General features: G+C 37.2%; 1 protein-coding gene across 4 annotated transcripts in view; it reads right to left on the bottom strand.

Annotated features, from left to right (window-relative positions):
- acin1b (apoptotic chromatin condensation inducer 1b) overlaps positions 1 to 26,628 on the bottom strand; it is a 213,644-nt gene that overhangs the window by 2,873 nt on the left and 184,143 nt on the right. For all 4 annotated transcript variants that reach the window (XM_051922286.1, XM_028793641.2, XM_051922287.1 and 1 more), the window contains 10 exons: positions 23,344 to 23,503; positions 15,001 to 15,046; positions 12,610 to 12,773; positions 11,196 to 11,360; positions 10,886 to 11,042; positions 10,608 to 10,753; positions 9,280 to 9,387; positions 8,904 to 9,011; positions 1,707 to 2,022; positions 1,480 to 1,580 (listed from right to left, as the gene is read on the bottom strand). In XM_051922286.1, coding sequence (XP_051778246.1) covers positions 1,480 to 1,580; positions 1,707 to 2,022; positions 8,904 to 9,011; positions 9,280 to 9,387; positions 10,608 to 10,753; positions 10,886 to 11,042; positions 11,196 to 11,360; positions 12,610 to 12,773; positions 15,001 to 15,046; positions 23,344 to 23,503 — 1,471 coding nt within the window. The remainder of the gene's footprint in view (positions 1 to 1,479; positions 1,581 to 1,706; positions 2,023 to 8,903; positions 9,012 to 9,279; positions 9,388 to 10,607; positions 10,754 to 10,885; positions 11,043 to 11,195; positions 11,361 to 12,609; positions 12,774 to 15,000; positions 15,047 to 23,343; positions 23,504 to 26,628) is intronic.

Genomic DNA, 26,628 nt, shown 5'->3' with positions numbered 1-26,628 from the left:
GGTCACAACAGTATACGTATTTTCCCCATACTCATTATAACAAAATATTTTAAGGTCCCATGAATTTCATTAAAAGTGAACTCCACCTGAATGCTGAGTCAGCAGCAACTGCAAGAGGCATGTGCTGGGATTGACAACACTCTAAACTGTAAATGGAAGGCATGATGAAAATTGTTCAACGCATGTAGTGTGAAACTGGCTGAACCAACATCATTATTACTTGTTGTCTGGATAATGGCTTTTATACATTTCTTTTTGTTTTTTCAAATGCAGCACAGGCAGGTGAAGGGACTTAGTCATGGTCACATTGTGCCAGTAGTGGGAATTGATCTCACAATCTCAGGGTTTGGAATCCAAAGTCTTAACCACTATGCCACGCTGCCTTCCTAAATACAACACAAACACTAAAGCTTACTCTCACAAATGTCCATTTGGTTCTTCTAGTTTTGAACACTTCTAAAAATTCATTTCCACAAAATGGTGAAAGGTCTCCTGAGCAAAATGTGCAAATTCTAAAAACTCGCTAACAACAAATAAAATGGTTTTGTGACACAAAACATTAATACTTTCCAGCAGCAGCTAGTCCCTCCTCCTGAAGTGAAGGCATTCATCTTTTAGGTGGTCACTGGAAGACACAACACTAAGCCCAACCCAAGAGTACAACAATTTAAAAACTTGCTTTGGAGACTTTAGCCGGGGAAAACAATTCCACTGTTCACTAAATTCCCATTTGCACCTAAAGTGTCAGAATTCTCCATGGAAGTAAGGAAAGTCTGTCAATGGGCCAGTGCTACTTCACTCAAATGAGCCGAGTAACCTTAATAATAATTAATAATTCTTTGCATTTATATAGCGCTTTTCTCACTACTCAAAGCGCTCAGCAATTGCAGGTTAAGGACCTTGCTGAAGGACCCAACAGAGTAGAGTCCCTATTGGCATTTACGGGATTCAAACCGGCAACCTTCCGATTGCCAGTGCAGATCCCTAGCCTCAGAGCTACCACTCCACCTTCAAGACGACATTCCTTTAAAGTCAACTCACTGTGGCCCGTCACATTTTTGAAAGGGGAAAAAAAACATTAAAAAAAAAAAAAAAAAAACACGTTGCCCCGATATACTGTACTGTACTGTACTGTTGGCCTAGACACTAAAGATGGCATTGGGAAAGTGGACAGTTGTTGGTGTATCTAAACAGACAAAACTATAATACATAAATGTAAATATACAACAACGCTCTATGATTATTAAAGGTGAAGCAATAGCAGCATGTATGGCAGTTATGGAACTGTGATTGTGCTGGTAATTTGGGGAGTTTATGCATGATTATGACTGATATACACTCATCTCTTTAACCCTTTATTTCTTTAAGAATTACAAAAGCAGTCCTCAAAGAAACTGAATATTAACCCGAAAGAACTTCTGGAAAGAATTTTTTTTTTTTTAAATTGGTCAACCACATAAAAGCCAACTGTATGTTTACCTGTTCATCAGTGAGAGGTAGCCAGTAAATACACGGTGCAGCTTTGGTCTTGCAGAACAGATCATCTAATAATTTTGCTGGTGGTTCTTCTGGAACTTTTTCTGCCAAGTACAAAACCAAGACATAACTTAACCAGTATCAAAACAGATTTGAGAAAAAGAAAATGGGTAAAATGTTTTGTAACACTGATTTCTTTTAGCAGAGACAGTAATATTTTTTCTAAATACCTTTTTTCTCTGACTTTTTGTCTTTTGACTTGGCTCTTTCTTTGCGTCGACGGTCCCGTGATCGAGATCGTGTTCTACGATTTGGATCTTCAGCACTGGCACTGTTATGTTGCCGGTTGTAGTCTCTAACCTTATCTCTGTCCCACTCTCGTTCCGCTCGTGTCCTTTCTCGACGTTCCATTTCTCTCTCTCTTTCTGCCCATTGGTCTCGAACAGTGCGCTCTGACATAGGAGGCTCTGCTGCTCGGACTATTTCCTCTGGGAGCCGAGGACCCTCAACTGTTCTGTCAGATAACAACCCTCTGTGGAAGTCCAACTAAAAGATAAATTAATACATAATCATTTTTAAAAACAGTAACATTTATACAATGCATGAGGACTATAATCTCCACTTCTTTTATTCATCTCAAAAGGAGGGACAGCCTTGAATATAAAAGTAAAAACATGTCTAAATAACCCCGCACAAATTGCTTGTTTAACTGAATATATAAGGGACACACAAATGAAGAGATGTACCATCAAATGAAAACAACAAATTGTTCAAATGAAACTGGACTAAAGGCCACAGCTCTACCAAGTGATCTACTTCATATAAACGTGTGATATAATCTACTGAATTGCAGTTGCTTTAATAGCAACACTCCCAGCTTGTTTAAACACTGGAAACTTGCGGAGAAGTCAAGACAGCACTTTCATTTACCTATGCTGCTCATCTACCAAAATTTGTTTGCAATTAAGAAGATGGGAGCATTGATCAAACTGTTTGATCAAATGTGTCTGAATATGATAAAATGTCAAGTTTAGATGCAAAAAGACAAAAAAGGACTTCACATACTGCATCTTAAACGGACAAACTGCCAAATCCAAACAGTGGACTTATTTATTTAAGATGACAGAAAAAGTTGTCTGAACTCTTATGTCTGTTGAGTCAAATGGTACATAACTAATTTCAATGCATGTTAGTTTTTATTGGATTTATTAACCCCTTCACCGCCCTCTGCCGGATATATCCGGCACCGCTGTTTTAATGCTAACGCCATACTGCCGGAATTATCCGGCACATTTGCCTGTGGTTATATGAATGCCTGGCAAGTAGTATAACTGACGGTTTGGCGTGGGTATTATTACTACGTTGTATTTCGACAAGTCTGTGGTTGTTTTGGCCGGTCATGTGACGTGATTCGCATGTAACAGCTGTGAATATGGCGAAACGTAAACTGACTTCAAGTGAGGCTTTGCAGGCGATTTTGGACAGTTCTGATCATGATTGTAGCAGTTCTGAAGAAGATTTTAGTGACAGTGATGAGCAGCAACATGCGCTGCATGATATTGTGAATGAAGACGCATCGGATGACGGCGCTGAGTGGGTGTATCCCCAGCATCTCAGCTGGGCTGCTGCCCGTGGTGAACTACCTTTTCTGCATTCATTTGAGGGAACGTGTGGCTTTATTGTTGATGTAAACAATTACACTGCTGAGCAGTTTTATGAGCTGTTTGTGTCACCTGATTTGATTAGACATTTTGTTCATCAGACAAATCTGTATGCAGCACAGTTTATTGAGAAAAATCCCAATTTACCTCCACATTCCCGTGTTCGTGCTTGGTTTGACACTGATGAAAACGAAATGAAAAAATTCATTGGGATTTTGATGTTGATGGGAATAATCAGAAAACCAGATATTGATGTACTGGTCTACAGATCCTATGTATGCAACACCTATTTTTGCAGCTGTCATGACACGTAACCGATTCTCTTTGCTGCTGAAATTCTTTCATTTGAATGCCAACAGAAACGAGCCAGATAAGAAAGATCCAAACCGCGACCACTTGTTCAAGCTACGTCCTTTGATTGATCATTTATTTGAAGCATTTCAGTTGCCCTACATGCCAGGACCGTCAGTTGCAGTTGATGAAAGTTTATTGTCGTGGAAGGGCCGCTTACAGTTTCGACAGTATCTACCATTGAAAAGGGCACGGTTTGGTATCAAGATGTTTTGCTTAGCTGAGAATTCAGGTTACATTTATAGATTTCGTGTATACACTGGCAACTTGCACAACATTTAGTGGTCAATACTGCTTGAATAAATGTAAAAAATGTAAAAAAAAATGTAAAAAAGTAAAAAAACAAAAATTGTTCAGATTTCGCCTGGCTTGGGGAATATTTAGGGAGTTGGCGGTTAAAGGGTTAATTAATGTAATGCAGTGAACAAAGAAATTCTAGTGTTTATGAGAGGAAGCAAAAAAAGACGACCAATCCTTTTGGTGAAGGATGGCAAATGAAGCACACTTTGTCTTCTCTTTCCAAGCATAGGCCTACAAACATACTCAAACATACCTGCCACATCAATGAAGTTTCCCCTTCATTAAATGGATCACTAAATAAATCTTTCCTATAGATCTGGATTTATTTTACATCATACTTTAATTTTATCATCATATGTATGAATGACTTTATAATTATTCAAACAATTTTCATAATCTCAAAGGGAAATACCACGAATGAAAATATTCAATAGTTCCACTTCTAAATTGGGAGCATCAGTGCTGACTGGTAGAAAATCCCAAGTTATCGTATTTCTATAAAACGGAACAAAATAATGCAGTTCTTACCACACAACAACACTGCAAAAGAATTGAATGTTGTTTCAACCCAGTCACAATAGGGCAACATGAAAAGTTACATTTCATATTTTATGCTAATATAACCTGCAAAATTATAGAAGGAAAATAGAAATCCAGTGTGGACGCATTAATTTATGAATGAGTTCTCATAGTTCTACTCTATTCGAACTAGTGTAGTGCTAAAGTGTCACAAGTTGCATGACTGTAATCTGGGATCCTGAGGTGGTTTGTCATGTGGTGCATGCTCCCAACCTCCTCCCATAGTTCAAAGGTCAAAATTTTGGCAAGCACCAACTGCATGGTTTTGTATTTGAAAGTGAAATTTTAGTTTTGACTATGAAAGGAATTTTGATTTTACCTTAACAATACGGATGTGGCTAGGGAAAAAAAATAAGCAGAAAATCAAGATAGCCAATCCCCCACCTTCCTGACCTATTGCAGCAATATTATAAAGACATCAAACAGAACCATTCTGTACAGAAATCTACAAATTTTCTTCATGTTTTGCAAACCTTTGTTGCATTACTTGGGCTCCCACATGATCGCTAACATAGCAAAGAAGGATTTGGTCAAAAATAAGATACCAGTAGCTTGCCTAATGCAGAACTAGAAGAGTACTAGCTTCCAATCAATCAAAGCACTGCAATTATGCTTAACTCTGTTCCAAGAGTTTAATCCATCTCTGAACCACCTTATGGTGTTGTGCATGTTCCAGAATTAAGACATTTTCTTCATTACTGCACATGAAATCGATGGTGCACAGGCAACTCTCTTAAGCCACATATCACATTTGGGGTGTAGGGATCATAGCTATCTGAAACACTGCCAAATTAATGCTTGTTTTGCAATTAAATTAAACTGAATCTCCACTTTGACTTAAGTTTTAGAACATCACATTTACAGAATAATGAAGGTGCACAAAAAAGTATATACCACCACCAACAAGAATGCATATATAGGGAATCTAACTGGGCACTGCGAAAAATGGAAATTGTAAAAAAGAAGAATTAACATGAACATCCAGATTTATTTCAATGTAAAGTTTGTAGAGTGCAAAAGTAAGACGACATTTAGAGTGGAACCAAGATATGAATAGTAACAATGCTGGGCCCCTGTGCAGCGTTTACAGCATCATTCATTCTCCATTGCCAGATGTCTCATTAAATCTCTTCTGACATTTTTTGTTCCAGTTCCCATGCAATTTGAATCACTCATTTGTAAGACTATTTTTTATGCTTGATTACAGAGCAAGTGTGGATTTGGGTTGGTTTTGAGCATTTCAGCTTATTTTATTAAGCTTTTTGTATTTCACAAACTGCAAATACAGTGGATAGAGAAAATAACCCCTCCCATTTGAAAATATTCACATTTTGATGCTTTACAGCCTAAAATGAAAACTATTTGTTTCAGCTTTATTTACTCAATGAAACCTATAACAGCCAAGTCAACGATACAGAAGCAATAGTTCAAGAAAAAAAAATTTTAAAGGTTGAATTGATAAAAGGATCACCCCTCAGTGTCAGTATTTTGTGGAACCAAATTTTGCAATAATTATAGCCTTGAGTCTGTTGGGATCCTTTTGTACCAACTTTGCATATCTAGACTGAGCTATATTTGCCCACTCTTCTTTGCAGAATTGTTCAAGCTCAGTCAAATTTGCAATCTACCAACAGGTCACCAATCAAACTTAAATCCTATTGAAAATCTGTGGAATGAAGTCTGACTAGGCCTCGCAAGGACATTTTACTTGCTCCTTTAGCCACTTGTGTGGTTAATTTTGCTGTGTGCTTCGGATCATTGACATGTTGAAAGGTGAACCTTCTTCCCCATCTTTAACTTTCTGGCAGCGGTCAGCAGGTTTTCTTCAAGAATTTGACAGTTTTTTGCCTCATCCATTTTTTCTTCTACCCTGACAAGAGAAACTCCCCAACAACAGGATACTACCACATTCATGCTTTACTGTAGGTATGGTGTGTTTTGGTTGGCTGTATTGGTGCAGTGGTAGTGCTGCTGCTTTGCAGTAAGGAGACTGTGGAAGATTGTGGGTTCGCTTCCCGGTTCCTCCCTGTGTGGATAGCGCTTTGAGTACTGAGAAAAGCGCTATATAAATGAAATGAATTATTATTATTATTATTGGCTTTCCACCAGGTGTACCGTTGGTGCCGAGACCAAATAGTTTGATTTTGGTCTCCACTCACCATTAACACATTTTCCAATTTGGCCTCAGAAACTTTAAGGTACACTTTGGCAAAGTTCAAATGAGACTCGAGGCCTTTCTTGAGGAGTGGCTTTTTTTTTTTTTGCAGTATTCCCGTGTAAGTCACAATTGTGGTGCGCTTGTGATATTGTCCTCATGTGCACACAATGACCACTCTTTGCCATAAATCCTGTAACCCCTTTAACACTAGAATTACCAGAGCCTACGAAAAAACTCGTAAATCCGTCCCACCTTAAATCGCGTCTTAAATCCGTTTGCACCTCTCTGCCAGAGTCCTTTGTCATCTAAATGTGCTGATAAACAAAAGCTACTAGCAGCCAGCTATTCCATCTCCCCCACCGACTTAGAACGAATTTCTCCTAGCTCATGCCTTGCCTTGATTTGATTATTTGGGATTGAAGTGGAGTTTTACAGTGGAAATAATGTAGTGTTATTTGGAATACACGCATTTCATGTGTGTTCCGTTTCTATAGTAGTCTGTGCAAACACATTTTTAAAACAGAAACATTTTTCATATTCTAATAGTAAATGACAAAATGTAGGCATAAACTATATAACGTATGAAGCCTGAAGTCCATATATCAAAGAAACACTTTCACAAAAGGTACAAATAAGAGAACACGTGCGCTTTTATTCAAAAATATAACTGCACAAAAAAAAAAGCCGCGTTAGCATGCCACATTGACACTTTTACTACAACCGCCGCGGTGGCGTAATAGGTATCAGCTCCTGACTGGGAATCAGAGGGTGGCGAGTTCGATCCCGCACGGCTCCACTTCGAGAAGTGAACTGCTCTTATTCTTACAATTTTAGAACAACATAAATTTGATTTCAGTCTGTAACAGCCGGTGTAACTTATGATACTGGTAAAGGTTAGCTTTTTTTTTTTTTTTTAATTCACTTTTCATTCTCGCAGTCGCATTCAGAATCAATCCATACAACCCCATCTGACATAAAGACGTGCTATAGGTCTGCAGTGTACCACGATGCATACTAAGGGCCCCCCCCCAAAGGGTTCAGACACACAAACGCTGGCGAAGCTGCCTTCTTCGTATCTCACCGTCACTTGAAATCAGCAGTTCTTAGCATTGCACCACGCAAGCTGTCGTATCAACCACCAACTGTAACTTGCTTTCTTTATTCTTCGGTTATAGTCTTGAATAAAAGTGCACTTTTATTTATGTGAAAACAGCTGTGTCAGATGGGGTTGTATGGATTGACAAGCAGCTAAGAGGTGTGAAAGGGTATGGGTCTGGTGAGTATGGGCTATTCTGATCTTTAATCTCATTCTTACTATTTTTCTTTGACTTGAATGTTACATGGTGCAATAAGTAAACAAGGCTGAAAAAAATGTTTTATTTATATTATTTTAGGCCGTAAAGCAACAATATGTGAATAGTTTCAAAGGGGGTAATTCTTCAAATACCAACTGTATCTGCTCCCAGGAGTAGTTGTTGGGTGGATCTGGGAAGTGCTAGAAGCTGGAGTTTTTCTGCCCTCAATCATTTTGTCACAGTATACCAATCTCGTAATGTTTTATTGTTTTCTGCCATTGTCTCTTTTCGCACTAATTACAGCTCATTCTGCAGTAAATTACTTGGAATGTTAGAGCATTGAACTCATCTGTGGTTGATCATCATACTAATCCTTCCATCACTCATGCTAAAAACAAAAACACCATGGTGTCCTTGCTCGCGTACAACATGCTTTATAGATTAAGGATTTCCAAAAACGTGAAGAATATCTGGGTCACTTCTGTTTTTCTGCAGACATCTAGTAGTTTATAAACTATTGCGCATCGTGTTTATGACTATACACCAGTATCAATCACCCCCTCTTTCTTTCCTGATCTCACAATAGCTTAAATTCTTGAACAGTGAACTTCTGGTTGATATATAATGTCAACGTGAATGTCTCATTTGGTTTACCAACAAAAATTAGTATAAACTTTCAAAGTTTGCTGGACCATTAAAAAGGATCTTTGACTTTAATATCTCTCAAGGCAAAGAAACCAATTCTTTTTGGGAAAATCTTTAAATTGCATAATTTTGCGGATCTGCACTTAAGAACAAATACTGCTCCAAAATATATATATTTTTTGAAGTACTGACAAGGTTTAAAATACAAACTATAACAGATCCAACACAATGATTAAGATACCTACCTTACAGAGGACTAGGAAATGAATGACATGAACATAGTTTTGGGCAGCACACTTCTGTTTTCTCTCAATGTTGTTTTGTCCATTGACCAGTAGTATATGTATGTTCCTACTTTCTTAATACATTTCCCAGACATGAGCTGAAGTCAGAGTTTTGTGCCAGTCATCATTAAAAACTGAACGGAATTAAACTCACCTCATCCTGTTCAGAGAACTCCACAGAAAGGAACTTTGGGTTGGACTGAGGCCACTTTACTCCATGTAAAGCATTCCTCGTAGCTAATGCTTCATCTGTAGTGGAGTACTGGAGGGGAGGGGAAAAAAAAAAAAAGATTGGATCGGCTGCCGTAATTAGCAAATTATCCATATACAACTCAACAAATAACTTCATTAGGCCACTCAACAAAATATTCTTAAGTAGAAAATTACTTTGTGAATAAAGATTAAATGGTTTCTCATTATGTGGTATCAATAACTTCTAATTTGACTGGAACTGCAGGAAGGGAGAATACATGAAATGTCGTATAACTAATGCAAACCAATTGCTCTTTAAACATGTAGTGTTCACTTACTGTAACATAGCAATGAGATTTGATTTTGTCTATCCAGAAGTTTTCTTCCACCAAGGTTCCAGTCCTACTCAACAATTCTTTCAATTGACCAAGTGTAAAAGGTCGTACCTGTAAAAACAGAAAGCCAGAAACCTAAAAAAAAATGTTTGTTCAAAGAGGGAAAAGTAATGCCCAGGAGTAAAATCTGGCAAATATTAAACTCAAATAAAACAAAGGGTTTCAACACCTGAATTAAATATGATCAAGTGCAATAAAACAAAAACGAAAAAGAGTTAGGGATATAGTTAAATAGGTTCCTAAACAGCAATACTGGGAATGTTTTAATGTTAATGGATAACTGAGCCAGTCCTTATTTTGGTGTCAACAAGTACTAATGACATCCATACAAATACAAAAACCAAGAAAACATTTTCAGACACTTTGTACATGACTGGAGTATTTTACATTTTTTATAGCCAGTGAACTAGTGACTGGAAGTTGGCCGCGTACAAGTAAATGCGGGTGCGATCATGTGTCCCATAAAGGACTTTTTTGGCTTTTTTTGGTTTCTGCTTCGCGTGCAACAACGTCCAGAATAAGATATTTGTTGTCCTATCCCAGGTTAAGCAAGTTTCATACTGGATGCAAAGATGTATTCTTTCAATTTTTAAATATTTCCCAATCCTAAATCACTGAACACTGGATAACGCTACAGTGTTCTTCCAGGTAAACAAGAAGGCAGTGATGTAGGAATGCAACACAGGCAAGTACAGAGTAATCATTGACAGATGTCTCTCATGCCTTGGGAAATTTAAACAGGAAAATTAAAGGAAAAAAGTGAGTGAGAAAGGAAAAACAGGAATAATTCAAGGAAAAAACCCAAACATTTAGCCAAATGCTGCTGCTGCAAGGTCAAATCTAACCTGAGCCTATTTTAAATAGCTTAAACTTGAATACATAAACACAGTATAGAATTTAAAACTGTATTATCTGGGTTAATTACAAAATAAGGAATAGTATTTTTTTGGAGGGTAGTATTTTGCTCATTTTGAGTATATAATTTTTCTTCTGGTGTTTAAATGAACCACTTAATAAGCACTGACATGAATGAGTGTTTTATGTTAATACAAAAGCGTCTATGACACCAAAGTGCCATTCATTACCCAAAAATATTATTTTTCCAACCACAATCAGAACCAGTCTATTTAGATTTACTATCAGTTCACTTCTGAAGGTTCCTCAACACATAGGGTATTGCTCTTGCATATGGGACATACACCATAACTTGTAAAATCTGTCAGTGTGTTATTTTCAGCACATTAACATTTACAATGAAATTAAAAACCTACCAAATTAGAAATATGAACAATTTTTGTTATTTTGCCCCTTGGAGGAGACACATGTTGAGCTGTTCGGACAGGATCATCAATGGTAACTGACATGCCAGTTTTCTGTTGGCTGATAGAACGACGAACAAGTGTTTCGCTTGGGGAAACTAGGGAAAAATAAATGTAAGTTATATGGAAAAAGGCACTTTCACAGTTAAAAGTCACAGAAGGTGGAGATGGTCGAAAGTTTAATACAGTGACATCTCATTCTTAACATGCGTATATCCTTGCAAGAATACCTTTCTTAAGGTCAGGTTCACTAACTACTGGAGTGTGGGGCTCGATGGGTATATCTTGTGGTTCCTTCTTCTCTTCTGCAATTTTTACTTCTTCCTCTTCCTCCTTCTCTTTGTGTGCTTCTTTCTGACCATTTTCTTGGCCTTCAGCAGGTACAACCTGCCAGTATAAATAAAAATAATTGTCCAAGAGCTCTACACCCAAAAAAAAAAACACACATGCAAAAACATACATACACATATATACACATACATACACACACACACTAAAGCATAAAACATTAAGGGTAGTCAATATTAAGGGTAGAACAACCTGTGTTACAGTTCTGCGGATTTTGAGTCCCTTATCATGACCTGCTGGTTCCTCTCGCCCTCCTCTATCATTTTCCTCACCAGACAGCCTACTCTCTTCAGCATGCAGGTCAAGCACAGCTTCTTGTCCCCCTGCTGTTGTTGGCTTGATCTCAGGAATTAGGCTCTGATAAAGAAGATAACAGCAAAAAGTATATCATGCAACACAGACTAAACATGCAAGTCAATATTGTAATTGAACATCATAGTGCAAAAGCTACGAAAAGTAGATCAAGTGATTAACAGTTTCCACATGTAGCCCAATTCTCACATGAGAATCACATCTGTGGTGTACTAACAAACACTCACAACTACCTTATACACAGAGGAGATTCAGGTAAAACTAAATATACTACCTAAATATCTGTGGCTAAGTGGAACACACATTATACTGTACGAGAGCCTCCTAGCACAGAAACAACACTTGTCTGAATATTCAGCAGCACATGATTTGCCAGTTACTATGAATGTAAGCAAGTTAACGGGAGATTAATGAAGAACCCTCATTTTGCAGAGCCGACAATTAAAATGACCTCTTTATCATCAGCTGAAGTTACTGCCATGTTTAGTGTGCTTAAATCTGTTCTCACTTGGGAAAGAAGACAGAAGGAGACTAAGACAATAAAGAGCACCCTCCTTGCCAAAATGAAATGACTTTTGCCATATTTTCTCTTATCATATCACTCTGAGCACGTTAAACAATTGTTTAATCTGTAAACAAGTCCCATCATCTATTAGCATCAGGCCTTGGAGTTATGCTGTACAGCATTCTAACTTACTATTAGAACTATTCTAAGTCTGCGTGTCTTCCTAATACATACAGAATAAAGGAAGAACCAAATTTTTCCTCTCTGCATTTGAAATATTTAATCACGATTACCTCTTAAACTGCACTGCTCAAATTAAATTTTCAGTGTCATCTTGCAGAAATTAACAAAAGAGATACAATCTAAATGTAATGAACACACCATGATTGCACTTGCTTGACTACCAACGGCTAACAAACCTATATATTTGAATACCAAAACTCTATTCCTGAAAAATGAACCTTTTAGTTCCCACACCTCAAATTACACTTCATTGTCGCTTCCCTTATAAAAACCTGTCATTTAATCAAGATCTCTTCTTACCAGTCTTCTCACTATTTCAAAGTCTTGATATGCATCTATCTGTGAATGGTCAGTTCTTCCTACTTACTGCACATCTGTACCTAGATTCTCTCACAAAATTTACCACCCTTAATGAAAAGGAACTTTTTACATTTGCGTTATAATGGTAGGAGTTCATAACTAGTGTCACAAACACAGAAGAAAGGCAATTTACGTACAATATGAAACTTGGTTTACCTGCATTAAAGGAACAATTCATTACCCTACCTTAAGAGATTCTGTGGTAATGCTAATGGATGGTTTCTTAGCAGTGACAGCAGTACTGGAACCCCAACGTCGCTTCCTCCCAGGCTGAGCATTATCTGCATCACCACCTCCTCCAGGTGCAGGACTTGTTGCTGATGTAGCAGTTGGCAACGTCTTACTGGCAGCTTCAATATTAAAAAAAACATTCTCTTAAGCATTCAAAAGGAAGCAAACCAAAATTATATTGTTTGTAAAATAAAAAATTACCACTGGTATCTTTCAAGGTATTAAAATTTCTAAAATGTATTACTGTAAGACAAACATTACTATAAAAAAAGCTTACAATACATTACTTATAATATACAGTTAATAACAATCCCATTATTTGACTGCATATTTACAATAAATGAAAAGAATCTAGTAGACCAAGCAGTCACAAAATATGCACATACAACTCTAATAAGGCAAGTAACTTGGTTAAGACAGAAACCTTGTTTTTTTTTTTCTTTTCTTTGTTTTTAAATCTGCATTTACAAGTGCAAATACACTTCTGGAATTCTCCTTTGGCAAAATGCTCCATCATTAAATTGCGCAAAAAAGACTTAAACATAGTCAATAGCCAACGTGTATCCAAAAACCAACATAAAGCCTGTGATAATTTTCTTGTGTTTAATAAATATGTTTAATCAAAATGTGACTTTATTAATATGCTTCTTTTACTGGATTGCAAGCAGCAGACTCTTTTCTGTTTGGCTGTACCAATGAGCTCTGCATGGAAGCGGGGAACCAGTGCATTCGCTTCTTGCCTTACACTCATTGTTGCTGTAATAACAACGCATGCATTTTTACTTCAGTAATGTTAGGTATTGCATTAGGTTACTTGTTACTTTAAACGTAATCGGACTACTTAAAGCATGTTACTTAAAACGTGTTACCATACTGCTCCTGAGATTGTATTATTGTTTGGCGCTGTTATGTTCAGCTCACAAACATAAATTTAGCCGTTTCTGAAATAATGACAGATTTCAACTAGGAGAAGGAATGACAATTCCCGAGAAATTGCCTCTGTAAATTTATCTTGTGGATGCTTCCACCTTCCATTTTCTATCTATGACTGCTAGAAGTGCATGCAAAGCAAGCACATGTGAAGACAGAGAGGGCAACAGACATGCACATACCACAAAAAAAACTTACCTATAACCAGATTAAGGGTTTATATAACCAAATAATTGGGTTACTCAAAGATAAATCTGTTCATTGGTCAACAAGCATTTTGCTACTGGGATTCTTTCATCTCTAATTTAACAAATTTCACTTGCCGACTCCAAATCTGAAAAACGTTTTCGTCCAGCATGTCCCGTTTTTTAGTTATGATGTTCCAGGTCTTGGACAACTAGGGTGACTGGACGGTAAAGGCGATGCGTTTCAGCATTTAAGAAATGTTTGGTCTCGAAAAAAGTGAAGCCATAATTAAGGAAGGTGTTTTTGTTGGCCCTGAAATACGTGAACTGATACTTGACAATGAGTTCAAAAGGAAACTGAAGCCAACTAAATCAGCACCCTAATTCGTGAGATGTCCAGAATTTCCTTGACAGTCACAGAGCAGAGAATTATTCTGAGCTTGTGGAGAATATACTGAAAGTATATTGGCTTACTGGAGCCAGAATGTCACTTAAGATGCATTTTTTTACATTCTCATCTCGAAATTTTTCCACCAAATCTAAGTGATGTCAGAGATGAGCACAAGGAAAGATTTCATCAAGATATAAAGGTGATGGAAAACTGATAATCGGGAAAAATTCACTCTGAGCAAGAAGGATGACTACTGTTGGTTCTTGCAAAGAGACGAATGTGCAGTACAAGCACAAAAGCGAGTGCCTCCAACATTTTTGGGCACGCTGACCTCACTTTTATATTGAGGTAGATTGACATAAATATGCTTTAACGTGTCTCTGGTATCGTCTTCTGATTTGTTTTCAGAATAAACAAATCAAAACAATTTTGGTGGGACATAGTCCAAACTCCAGATATCATGTTGATATATTATATTGATATTCAATAGTGTCAAAACATCAATGATGTGTATTTCAAAAACCTGACGTGCTAGCTTAATTCCAATTTCATATATGAAATCAGTGTAAAAAACTTAAGAGATGCTCTGAATTTCCCAGAAGCAAGCAAAAAATATTTTTCTGTAGACCAGTGATAATTAGGATTCTCAGACCAACAACAAACACGCTTTCTCTAACCGGAAAAAGGGTTTACATGGCATTTTAAAAACCAGGTTTCTGTGAATATACGGGTTATTAAAGCTCAAGTAAAAGCATAGACAGTCTATTTTCAGTGAATTGTTAACTAAACTACTCTTACATGCAAACCTTCACTCTTTTCAAAAAAGCCTTTTATACTTACATACAACAGAAATCTTCCGTGAGGTGAAAGTTTTGGGTACTGATGCCTGAAAAATAGAGAAACCCCAAAGCAGGGGGGAGGTAAAATAAACAGCAGTGGAAGATGCTGGCTTTGGAGCTGGGCTGACAAAAGCATACATTTTACAACTCCACAATAAACAACTGCATACAGTGGATCAATTCATTTTCCAGAGCTCAGGAGATAATTACTGCTAAAAGAAGGATTATTCAAAAAGGTATTGGTTCATGATCCTATGGGATTTTTAATATATAACAGAGGAAAACCGCCCACGCATTTCAGAAGAACTTTTAAAACTCTGTTTGGCTTTAAGCCACCACATATTACTAACATATAAATTTAAAAGGAAATCCGAAATTATTCTTATAAATGGATTTGACGAATTACATATATTTAGAAGGACACTCATCTGCAGAGTTCTTTTTAACATGATAAAGTCAAATTTGTGACAAATTGTCCAAGAGATACATTAATAATGAGTATGCATATGTATCTAAAACTCACATTTTAAGCAGTGTAGTACAAACATTTTAAAATGCTGTCCAGCATAGGACAGATTAAAACACAAATATACAACAAAATGGCAAGTAGCTGATCTAGTTAAGCAGAAGGAAGCCTATAAATGTACAAGATATACAAATAAGGGAGGCATTTTAATATAAAGCATTCCTACCAATTAAGCCAAAAATCTTCTCAACTCTGGAAAATGGTATAAAAATCACCACCGATGAAAGCTGTGGAGGTTTAAAACCTGTTGTAATATTAAATGGCACTGCAGTTTAAAATTAAGAAAATTATTTCTATTTAAAATTTACATAAAATGACAAAATAATTTAAATAAATCATTCAACTGCTCAAATAATGCAAGACTAATTTATAAAACTAGCAGAGAAAAAAAAAACTGCAGTGACCATCTATAATGTAATGTTAACAGGAAATACTGTTCTGTTAATTTTAAGATTTCTTAAGCAATTTTTTACAGAGTGAATACAATGAGTTATTTTACACACACTGTAAAAAATTCAATTAATTAAACAAATAAAAAAAATGACAAATGTTCCAGGTACCCTTAACACCTGCTCTTCACTGGCTTGTTACCGCTCAATCGCATTGCAGTGCGTAATGTACCTAGGCAACAATGGTCCAATCAGAGTGGAAGGTGGGTGGAAAATCTGAATTATGAGAGCGAGGCTGGCAGGTGCCGCATGTGAGAAGGCCAGCCAGACGGCCTGTTGTCCACTATTCATTGCCAGTAGTGCTTCAGAAACCACAATGTGTGCTGTGTAGTCCAAAATTAAAATCATGGGGGTACAGAAAAAAGCAGAGTTCATTTGTGAAAAAAACACTTTGTTATTGACAAAGCAACCTCCAGTATATTTAGGCTAAATACTTTCTTCATATGAAAATTATATCCTAAAAGCCAAAATAAGTTCTTAAGCATGGTCTGTGCTCTTTGTTTTTGCTTCAAGACAAAATTTATATAAGTCTTTCCATGCTGCTGAAGTTCTCAAGACAGAGAATAAGGACAGTCCATTTCAAAAAAGTCTGTAATAAGAACACAGCTTAAAACTTGGAGACAGATAGCCAAGTCCATAGTTCATAGATGGCTTGATAATTGTGAACAACAAAAATAAGGCAGAACTCTTTTGGGCTTTTATGAATTGTACCGAGTCTTTTCTCTCAGCCCAAAAAACAAAAGGACACTTTTTGTAATCCACTGAAGTGTTTATTTTGTTGCCAAATGGTTTTTACCCCCAAAAATGCACTTTTGTGAATCCTGAAAGTTGAAAAATAGAACCTTACCATTTATAAATGACTGGTAAGAATAAAATCACTTCTCATAAAAAAGATGAAGAGCAAAACTCAAACTGTATCAAGTCCAATATTAAAGGTTTTATTTAAATCATATCCATATATTGCAGCAGGAATGGAAAACTCCTTTTTTTAAATGAGCAAACACTGTTCCCTTACTCTTCCAACATAAAAATCCATTTGAGAAGTCTTTTTTTCTTGCTTACACATATTAGGTCAGAGTAGTCCAAATTGGTATCAAATGCAGTATCAATCCACAAACCAACCTGGGAGAAGGTAAGAATCCATATGGAACATTTTTAAGATGCCAAGACCAAGCAGATTCTGATTAACAGGATGCATGAAAATCCATGCATATGAATTTCAAACAAATGTTCAATTTACTTAAAGCGTCCAGTACAAATTCCACCTGGATAAGCATTTTTTTTTGAGAATCTGGAATTTGTAGAGCATATTAACCACAGTAACAAAAATCAGAAAAAGGAGAAAGTTAATCAAAAACACACACCTGGTACCTGATGTTCAGAAGTCTGAAAATAATTCCATTTGCTAAATCATGTCATTTGTTTCACAGGTACATAAGTCAGCTTTAAGTTTATTGCACTGTGCATCAAAGTATTGTCTCTTAGGCTTATGTTCTCTTAAAAGGGAGGGGTGCTGCATTTCAGTCAATCCCCTGCCATTACTGCATCCAGGACAACACAGGGCTGGCTGTTACTTTAGCTTCCACCTGCTCTTGCCGGGGCTCTCAGCATGCAATTCCCAGGGTTCCGCCAGTTTGGTATGCTGGTGTTGGGGCTTGTTTTAACTTGGTGCTGTGGCTAGCACAAGATTAGCAGGACAGGTATAGAAGCAGCGTGCTTGGTTATAGTAGGATACCAGTAGTGAGAAAGGAGGAACTTGTACCTTACAACAAAGCAATTTCATATCAGTATCCTATCTGTAGGTTAAGAATGGTTACAAAAGCATGACCCTTCAGTAACAATTTGGGCCTAAGTTACAATTAACATACAGGTAGAAGTGAAATTAGTGAACCACTGAGAGTTAAGCAGGTCCCAGTGCTACATATTAAGATACCCTGACGTAAAAAAATAAAAATACACCTGGCAATATATTTAACTAAGTGCAATCAAATTTTTTTTTTTTTTAAACACTTAAAACTACATACTAAAACCAAAACCTAACACACACCCCACATGTGGTGTGGGATGCTGAAAAATACTGCAGTAAAAACACAAATTGCCAAACACACTACACACTGGCAAAACAAAATAAACATTGTCCAGCCAAAGGCAATCATTGCTACATGCATGGGAGCTAGCTGCTCCAGACCAGACACAAAATACAGTACTAGGTGGATAGCTGTACTTAACGTAAAAAAAAAAAAAAAAAAAAAAACGATGAATGCTGAAATGTGCTGCCAACTATATGTTGTCCCTTTCAGAGATGGTACAAAAGATGTCTTGAACTACCAATCCCCTAGTTCAAGATTTGTATAAAACATGCTTAGATTTCAACACATGAGCTAAATGACATGTAAGATTAATAGGAGATGCTTAATACATAGACAAAAATCACCTTTCATTAGTTGGTGTGCTGTAAACCATTCTACACTTTTTAGGCAATGTTTTTATTCATTCCTAAGGGAAGGGGGCTAGACTACTTGATGTTTGTTCAAGCTCCTTACAGAACTTGCCACACTAAAATGAGTGTTTTAAAATAGTTTTAATTTTGTCTAGCTAGTTTGCAGACACATCTAGTGTTCTCTGCAAATACTGTAAACAGAAAAATCACAATGAAACTTCACATTTAATATTTGAATCCAACTTGTATTTAACTAACAAGACAACAGCCTATGTGGAATTTGATACTTCATAAAAATTACCAAAGAACAACAATGCCTTGAACCCATTAGAGCAGAAAAGGACAGAGCGCATCTGCTGCAATAGAGCATTATCATACTATACAAAATAAAAAATGGGGTTGTGTTCCTCTCTAACAAATGTTATGTACATAACCAATGTTTAAAATTAAATCTTTTAGAATACACTGGGCTAAGGAGGATTCAGCTTTTACTTTTCACACAGCAAACATGGCAACCAATACCACTTTAATTACAGGAGCTGAGGATTTTTGTTGTAAAATTAATTATTCTAATGTATATTCTGAACACAGATGTAAAACTGCAAGCAAACTTGCTTTATGCATGTCTATGTTTGGGAAAATATTCAAATACTAATGCAAATTACAATTCAAACATCTTTTTACAATAGTGTTTCAGCTGTACCTGCTTCCTTTCCTTAACGTATTAACACACTGTAAAAACTATAAACATTCTCACTTAGATTCTTCCTACCTGTCACATGATCAAAAAAATCTAAAAAAAAAAAAATCCTGTTACATCCTTGTACCTTCATCACTGGTGATTTCTATTAACATTTAAATAACACATTATATAATTCCAAACATTCTTGGTAACAGAATAGCATAACAGAAAGCTCTAATGCAAATCAGAACTGAAAGGGTATTCCCCCTTCTCGGTTTAAAACGAATTTAAACTTGAACTTTTTATAAAATCAATAGTTCAACTTTGATATTAAGGATACAAAAAAGACTAATGAACTACAGCTTGCCTTCTTATTAGGAATACAATGATTTACTGGCCAGTAATCAGAATCACATTGTCTTTTTACTCAGTGTGACACATAATTAGCCAGTTTTTTTTTTTTTTTTTTAAATACATTTCAAATTGACATTTTGAAATATCATCCTCCAGTTACTATTTACTGTAATTGGTAATAGAAGATCTTTAAGTGAGGGGAAGGATGTGAAAAGGTAAACTAATTATTTCAGCAATTCCTTAATAAGAACAAACACCCCTAAAACTTCAAGCAAAGTCTGAGAATGAATTTAGAAAAGATCAAATTGCCTCTGTGTACTGGGTGAAAGCAGCTTCAGAAAACGGATGAAAGTATTCAATGAACTTAGAATTGATGAATATCAAATAAATAATAAAGTTGCAATTTAACATTTTGAAACAAAAAGCTTCAAATTTAACACACCGAATATGATTCAAGAAATTATGATTTTTTTAAATGATCATGCATAACACTGCAGCAAAATTAGGAAAAATGGGGGTAAAATGTATGCAAGGGTATTGTGTATTTTGATATTCTGTATCACTGCATTTCACTGCTATACCACTGAATGTAAAGAAACAAGCACCTAGAATTTATGAGTATTATTCTTAAAAAATGGAATGATGGAACAAATGGAGAACGACTTTCGGACGGCTTCGAGGAGATTCTGGTCCACCATCTGCCGTCTCAGGAGGGGGAGGCAGTGCAGTGTCAACACTGTATATGGTGGGGATGGTGCGCTGCTGACCTCGACTCGGGACGTTGTGGGTCAGTGAGGGGAGTACTTCAAAGATCTCCTCAATCCCAATAACATGCCTTCCAATGAGGAAGAAGAGCCTGGGGACTCGGAGGTGGGCTCCCCCATCTCCGGGACTGAGGTCACCGAGGTGGTCAAAAAACTCCTTGGTGGCAGAGCCCCGGGGGTGGATGAGATACGCCCGGAGTTCCTCAAGGCTCTGGATGTTGTAGGACTGTCTTGGTTGACACGCCTCTGCAACATCGCATGGACATCAGGGACAGTGCCTCTGGATTGGCAGACTGGGGTGGTGGTCCCCCTCTTTAAGAAGGGGGACCGGAGGGTGTGTTCCAATTACAGAGGGATCACACTACTCAGCCTCCCTGGAAAAGTCTATTCGGGGGTCCTGGAGAGGAGGGTCCGTCGGATAGTCGAACCTCGGATTCAGGAGGAACAGTGTGGTTTTTGTCCTGGTCTCAGTGGACCAGCTTTACACCCTTAGCAGGGTCTTGGAGGGTGCATGGGAGTTTGCCCAACCAGTCTACATGTGTTTTGTGAACTTGGAAAAGGCGTTCGACTGTGTCCCTCGGGGAATCCTGTGGGGGGTACTCCAAGAGTATGGGGTACTGGACCCCCCTGATAAGGGCTGTTCGGTCCCTGTACGATTGGTATCAGAGCTTGGTCCCTTGTCACCGATTCTGCTCATAACTTTTATGGACAGAATTTCTAGGCGCAGCCAGGGCATTGAGGGGGTCCGGTTTGGTAGACTCAGGATTGGGTCACTGCTTTTTGCAGATGATGATGTCCTGTTTGCTTCATCAGGCCGTGATCTTCAGCTCTCTCTAGATCGGTTCGTAGCTGTTCGGAGTGTGAAGCGGCTGGGATGGGAATCAGCACCTCCAAATCCGAGACCATGGTCCTCAGCCAAAAAAGGGTGGAATGCCCTCTCAGGGTTGGTAGCGAGATCCTGCCCCAAGTGGAGGAGTTCAAGTATCTCGGGATCTTGTTCACGAGTGAGGGAAGAATAGAGCGGGAGATCGACAGGCGGATCGGTGCGGCATTCCGCAATGATGCGGGCTCTGCATCGGTCTGTCGTGGTGAAAAAGGAGCTGAGCCGCAAGGCAAAGCTCTCAATTTACCAGTCGACCTACGTTCCTACCCTCACCTATGGTCATGAGCTATGGGTAGTGACCAACAGAACGAGATCGTGAATACAAGCGGCTGAAATGAGTTTCCTCCGTAGGGTGTCTGGGCTTTCCCTTAAAGATAGGGTGAGAAGCTCAGTCATCCAGGAGGGGCTCAGAGTAGAGCCGCTGCTCCTCCGCATCGAGAGGAGTCAGATGAGGTGGCTCGGGCATCTGATCAGGATGCCTCCTGGACACCTCCCTGGTGAGGTGTTCTGGGCACTTCTAACCGGGAGGCGGCCCCGGGGAAGACCCAGGACACGCTGGAGGGACTATGTCCCTCGGCTGGCCTGGGAACGCCTTGGGATTCTCCCAGAAGAGCTAGAAGAAGTGGCCGGGGAGAGGGAAGTCTGGGCATCTCTGCTCAAGCTGCTGCCCCCGCAACCCGATCTCAGATAAGCGGAAGAGGATGGATGGATTGATTCTTAAAAAATTGTAAATACCCACCAGAACAAATCTGCTAAATGCAAGCATAGCTTCTGATTTAGTTCCGGTTAAAATACTTCATAAATACAATAAACTTAAGCACTCTTTTCTAAAAATTTGTCACAAAGGAAGGCTTTTTGCCTTTTCTGTGATACGTGTCACTTCAAACTGCATTATGCTTGCTTAAGGAAGTTGTGTGATTTAAAGAGTTCCAAGAAACATATACTGGTTCCTTTAATATTTTGATAAATATTTTTGACATGGCAAGTTTTAATATCCCACTTTTTCCAAACAGATATATCTAGCATTTTAAACTTCAGGTGCAAATCAATTGTTTAGCTAGATTTCTGCATATGTAATATGCAATTGTACCTTGAATCCACTGTCATGCACACCTGATTTAAACTTCTAGATGTATTTCTTTTAAAAAAAATTATGGTACAAATGTGTTTTTAAGTATTTTCCTCAAATTAATATTTCAGCTGCTCTGTATTTTCTGAGTGTATCGGAATTTCTTATTGTGGAATGACACTCTGTATACAATCACAATATAGTGTCCATCCCAAAACATTGAATATTTTTCTTTCTTTTTTTTTTTTTTATTAAATCAGTGATCTTTAAGCTGTATGGTTAATAAATTATTTCTGGCCTCGTACTAAGAAAACTTTGAATAAGGTTAGTGCAAACAGCCGGGTCTCTATCCTTCCTTTTCTGTTGCTCCATTTAACAGACTGGTTTATCCCAGTCAAACACATTTTACAAATGTTTGAAATATTTCAATTCCATCAAGCTACTAAATGAAAAAATGTTTTTGTGAATGTTTAACAATACATATAAGTGACAAAAATTACTGTTAGTAAGGTAATACAGGAAAGTAAATGATTCAAAGAAGAGCGAAGGTAAATGATTGGTAATGCACAATTAAAAAAAAAAAATCAAGAAAAATGTCTATGCGTATTAATCACAAAGTAGAAGATGAAGCACCCATCCATTCATCAATTTCCTGAATCTGCTAAATCCAACACAGGGCTGTTGGGAGTTGGAAGTCAAATCTGCCAGTATTGCAATCAACACCAGAACCAAACTGGAATGTAGCACCGGCACATAAGAGAACATACTCAAGCATACACCAAAACTCACTCATACCTCGCCAATTTAAAGCTGCCAACCAGCACAACATGAAAGCAAACCACAATTATTAAAAAAAAAAAAAAAAAAAAAAAAAAAATTGAATACGTATACCATATTTGCAAGCTTTGAAAACATCCTGAATTAAAAAGTATAAGTTAGGCTCTCGAAAAATTAACCTGAAGCTGAGAATTTGTAACAAAGGCTAGGGAAGGCACACTTAATACAAATCTGTTAATTCTGACTTGGCCAACCATATTAACCTACAATTTTAACCTTGTGAACAAATTTGCCATGGGTACTTTTAGATGTCTAGACCGGGTCAGTATCTGCCTCAGTGCATCTGTTATCCACTTCACTTCTCACCTGCTGATTCACCTTCTCTTCACCTTCCTCTTACCTCCTCGGAACGACTCTCGTTCCCTCGTTCATCTCCAGCTTTGCTGCAGCTGCTGCTGTCCTCTCCTGGGTCTGAATTGCCCTCAGATTGAGCTTCACTGACCTCGGCATCCGTCCGATTATCAGACTCCATCATCTCAGAGGAGTCTTGTTTCACCTCACTGTTTTTTTAAGTGGGGTTAAGGAAAGGGGGAAAAAAGATTTTTTTTTTACATTAATATTTTTTTTACATTTTTGATTACATGCATGATAACTAAAAATTAAAAGGAAAACTACAAAAAACAGTAAATACAGAAAGGAAGTAGGGATTGAGAGTAAACATTTATATATACTTGGGACATAAGGTCCATTTTATTTAGTTTTATAATGTTGGAAATGTGGAAAAACGGAAACAACTATGTTTGAATTGGATATCTTTCAATTAAACTGAACAAGCATTCTATTAAACAGGCTTCAGATACAAAATAAAATTTAAACATACACATCGCTGTGTGCTCTACACAAATTTTATATTGCTTAGTTAGTTGAAAAGGTGATTCATATGCATACTATAAAATTCAACATTGTAAATCTTGATTTCACATGAATATTTCATTAAAATATCTCCAAAAGTAAAAAGTAATTCAGTGAACTCACTAACAAGCTCCTTCAAATAAAATATTGTAAGACTACTATATTAACAAAACACAAACATTTTAATAAATGGCATTAAAACTGTCACTGTAGGTACACAATATATATACGCAAACATTTACTGAAGATATAGAAGCATTTCTCATACACATATGGGAACAAATTTAATCATCATCAATAAAATGTCTTATTACAAAAGAAACACCTTTTCGTGCACTAGTTCTCTGTATTTGAAACTCAACCACCTCACTGATCAAGACTTACAATTATACTGCAAAATTACATAATCTAAAGCCAGAGAATGAGCCATATATAAAAAAAATACTTTGCTATGCCATGTATAAGTCTGGATACTTGAGTGAAAAAGCATTTACGTTGTCTTCTACAATTAACCAGTGATTGTTATTCATAAATGACGACATAAGATACCTTAATGCATAATAACAGTCATGCCCAAGTTATTTAATCTGTTTTAATAAACAATTCAATGATATTTTGCACATTGACATTGTTAAAAATGTGCAGGACTAGAAGGAGCAAAAACATTAAGTATGAGGTCAGGTCAGGCTGGGGAGCATGCAATGGTACGGCACGTTGCGGCACATACCACATGACAAAATAGCTCGGATTCTGGTTGGCAACCCCTAAGGTGGTCACACAGTCCAATCCTACCCTCTGGAAATTACCATCTATCTGCCGCAGCCACGTGTTACGTGGGCGTCCCCTTGGCCTGGTAAAGCCACTCAGGTTCTCAACAGCTAGGATCCTGCAAACCATTTCACCATCGGGGAATTGCACCACAATGACTGTAATGCTGTAACTGAAGCTCTCTCACAATGCAGATAATGTGCTTCATTCAGGACTCCATGAGCAACCGCTCATTCAACACAAAGTCAAACCAGTGGTACCCAAGGATTCTCTGAAGAGTCACAGTACCAAAGAAGTCTTCACCTCAGGTCACTGGACACTGTCCAGGTCTGACAAACATAGCAAAACAGGAAGTACCAGAACTCTAAAGACTTGGACCTTTGTCTTTTTGCAGAAATATCTGGAACACCACACACCCATTTCCAGCAACCTCAAGACCCCACCAGAACCCCGCAAAATGCTCTCCCAATACCAAAAAACATTAAAGATTAAAATATGAGCATTTCATCATTTGTGCACACGATAGATAGATAGAGATAGATAGATAGATAGAGATAGATAGATAGATAGAGATAGATAGAGAGATAGAGAGATAGATAGATAGATAGATAGATAGATAGATAGATAGATAGATAGATAGATAGATAGATAGTGAAAGGCACTATATGATAGATAGATAGATAGATAGATAGATAGATAGATAGATAGATAGATAGATAGATAGATAGATAGATAGATAGATAGATAGATAGATAGATAGATAGATAGATAGATAGATAGATAGATAGATAGATAGATAGATACTTTATTAATCCCAATGGGAAATTCACATTATGTTCCATTATCAACCCTCAAACCACTAAACTGATATAACAAGCCAAAATATATGCCAATTAAAAGGCACTACATGGCAAAAAACAACTGCAGTGCACATAAACACAGCCACGATTACTTAAATTGGGTCAGTTTAGTTAACATGCAAATGTCTAGGATGTAGGTGAACTCTCTCAATACCCGATAGAAAATCCCACACAATTACTGGCTGAACACATAACCTGTATGTAGTGAGTGAATGATTTGGATTTAAACCAACTATGCTAAACCTGTGAAGCTGTACCTCTTACCACTGCACAAACTGTGCTGTTAAATGAATTTGTTTTCTTTTCATTTGAATACAGAATATGAACAAGATAGAAATTACACAAAAACACTCTTTACTTCAAATACTGATCTTAGAGCATATAATGTTTTAATATCCAGGACTACTCATTTTCTTATCCTGGAGGTACCCATGGACTAGAGGGTCTACACTTCAATATTTGTGAAATCACAGCATGTTTTTAATTTTCTGAAACATATCTAAAATAAATCACTATGTTCAGAACTTAAAGAACAATTCACTTGATTTTACCAGAACAATTAAAGTTTTCATGACAAATGTTTTGCAGAGAATCTATCACAGCTATTCTTGACCAATGAATTACTACTTTTTCCCCAACAAACAGCATTAAAAACAAACAAAAAAAAATCAGCATTATGTAAAAAGGAACTAATGAACTGTGCCAAAAGAAAATGAAATGATGCTGAACACACTGAAATACCTAATTAATGTTAATCCACACAGAGTACAAAGGACAACAAGCAGTGTAACTGAGCATTTTGCTGCCTAACTTAAAGAATGTTTGAGGGAAAAAAAACAAACAAAAAAAAAAAACCTTTTGGCAATATAGATATACTAATCCCATACGTATAGACAGATTAATCATCAAGAAACTAACCTATATTTCAATGTGGCGGAAGAAAAAACATTTATGGCAAAACATTATCCTGGGATAGCCATAAAGATCCTCCTTCACTCCCTTGAAATACTGTGCATTCATAAGATTAGGCAGTTACAGCCTGGTATGTTATGTTCAAAGACATGGGTTGATATGGCACTCTATCTTGTGATCAGCTACTTTTAATGCACATACACACTTGCAACACACATGGCCCATGTTGGACA

The sequence above is a fragment of the Erpetoichthys calabaricus genome, chromosome 2 (genome assembly GCF_900747795.2).
Source record: "Erpetoichthys calabaricus chromosome 2, fErpCal1.3, whole genome shotgun sequence".
Taxonomy (NCBI): Eukaryota; Metazoa; Chordata; class Cladistia; order Polypteriformes; family Polypteridae; genus Erpetoichthys; species Erpetoichthys calabaricus.
The sequence above is the reverse complement of the archived record's forward strand: the minus strand, read 5'-3'. Positions and strand labels throughout refer to the sequence as shown.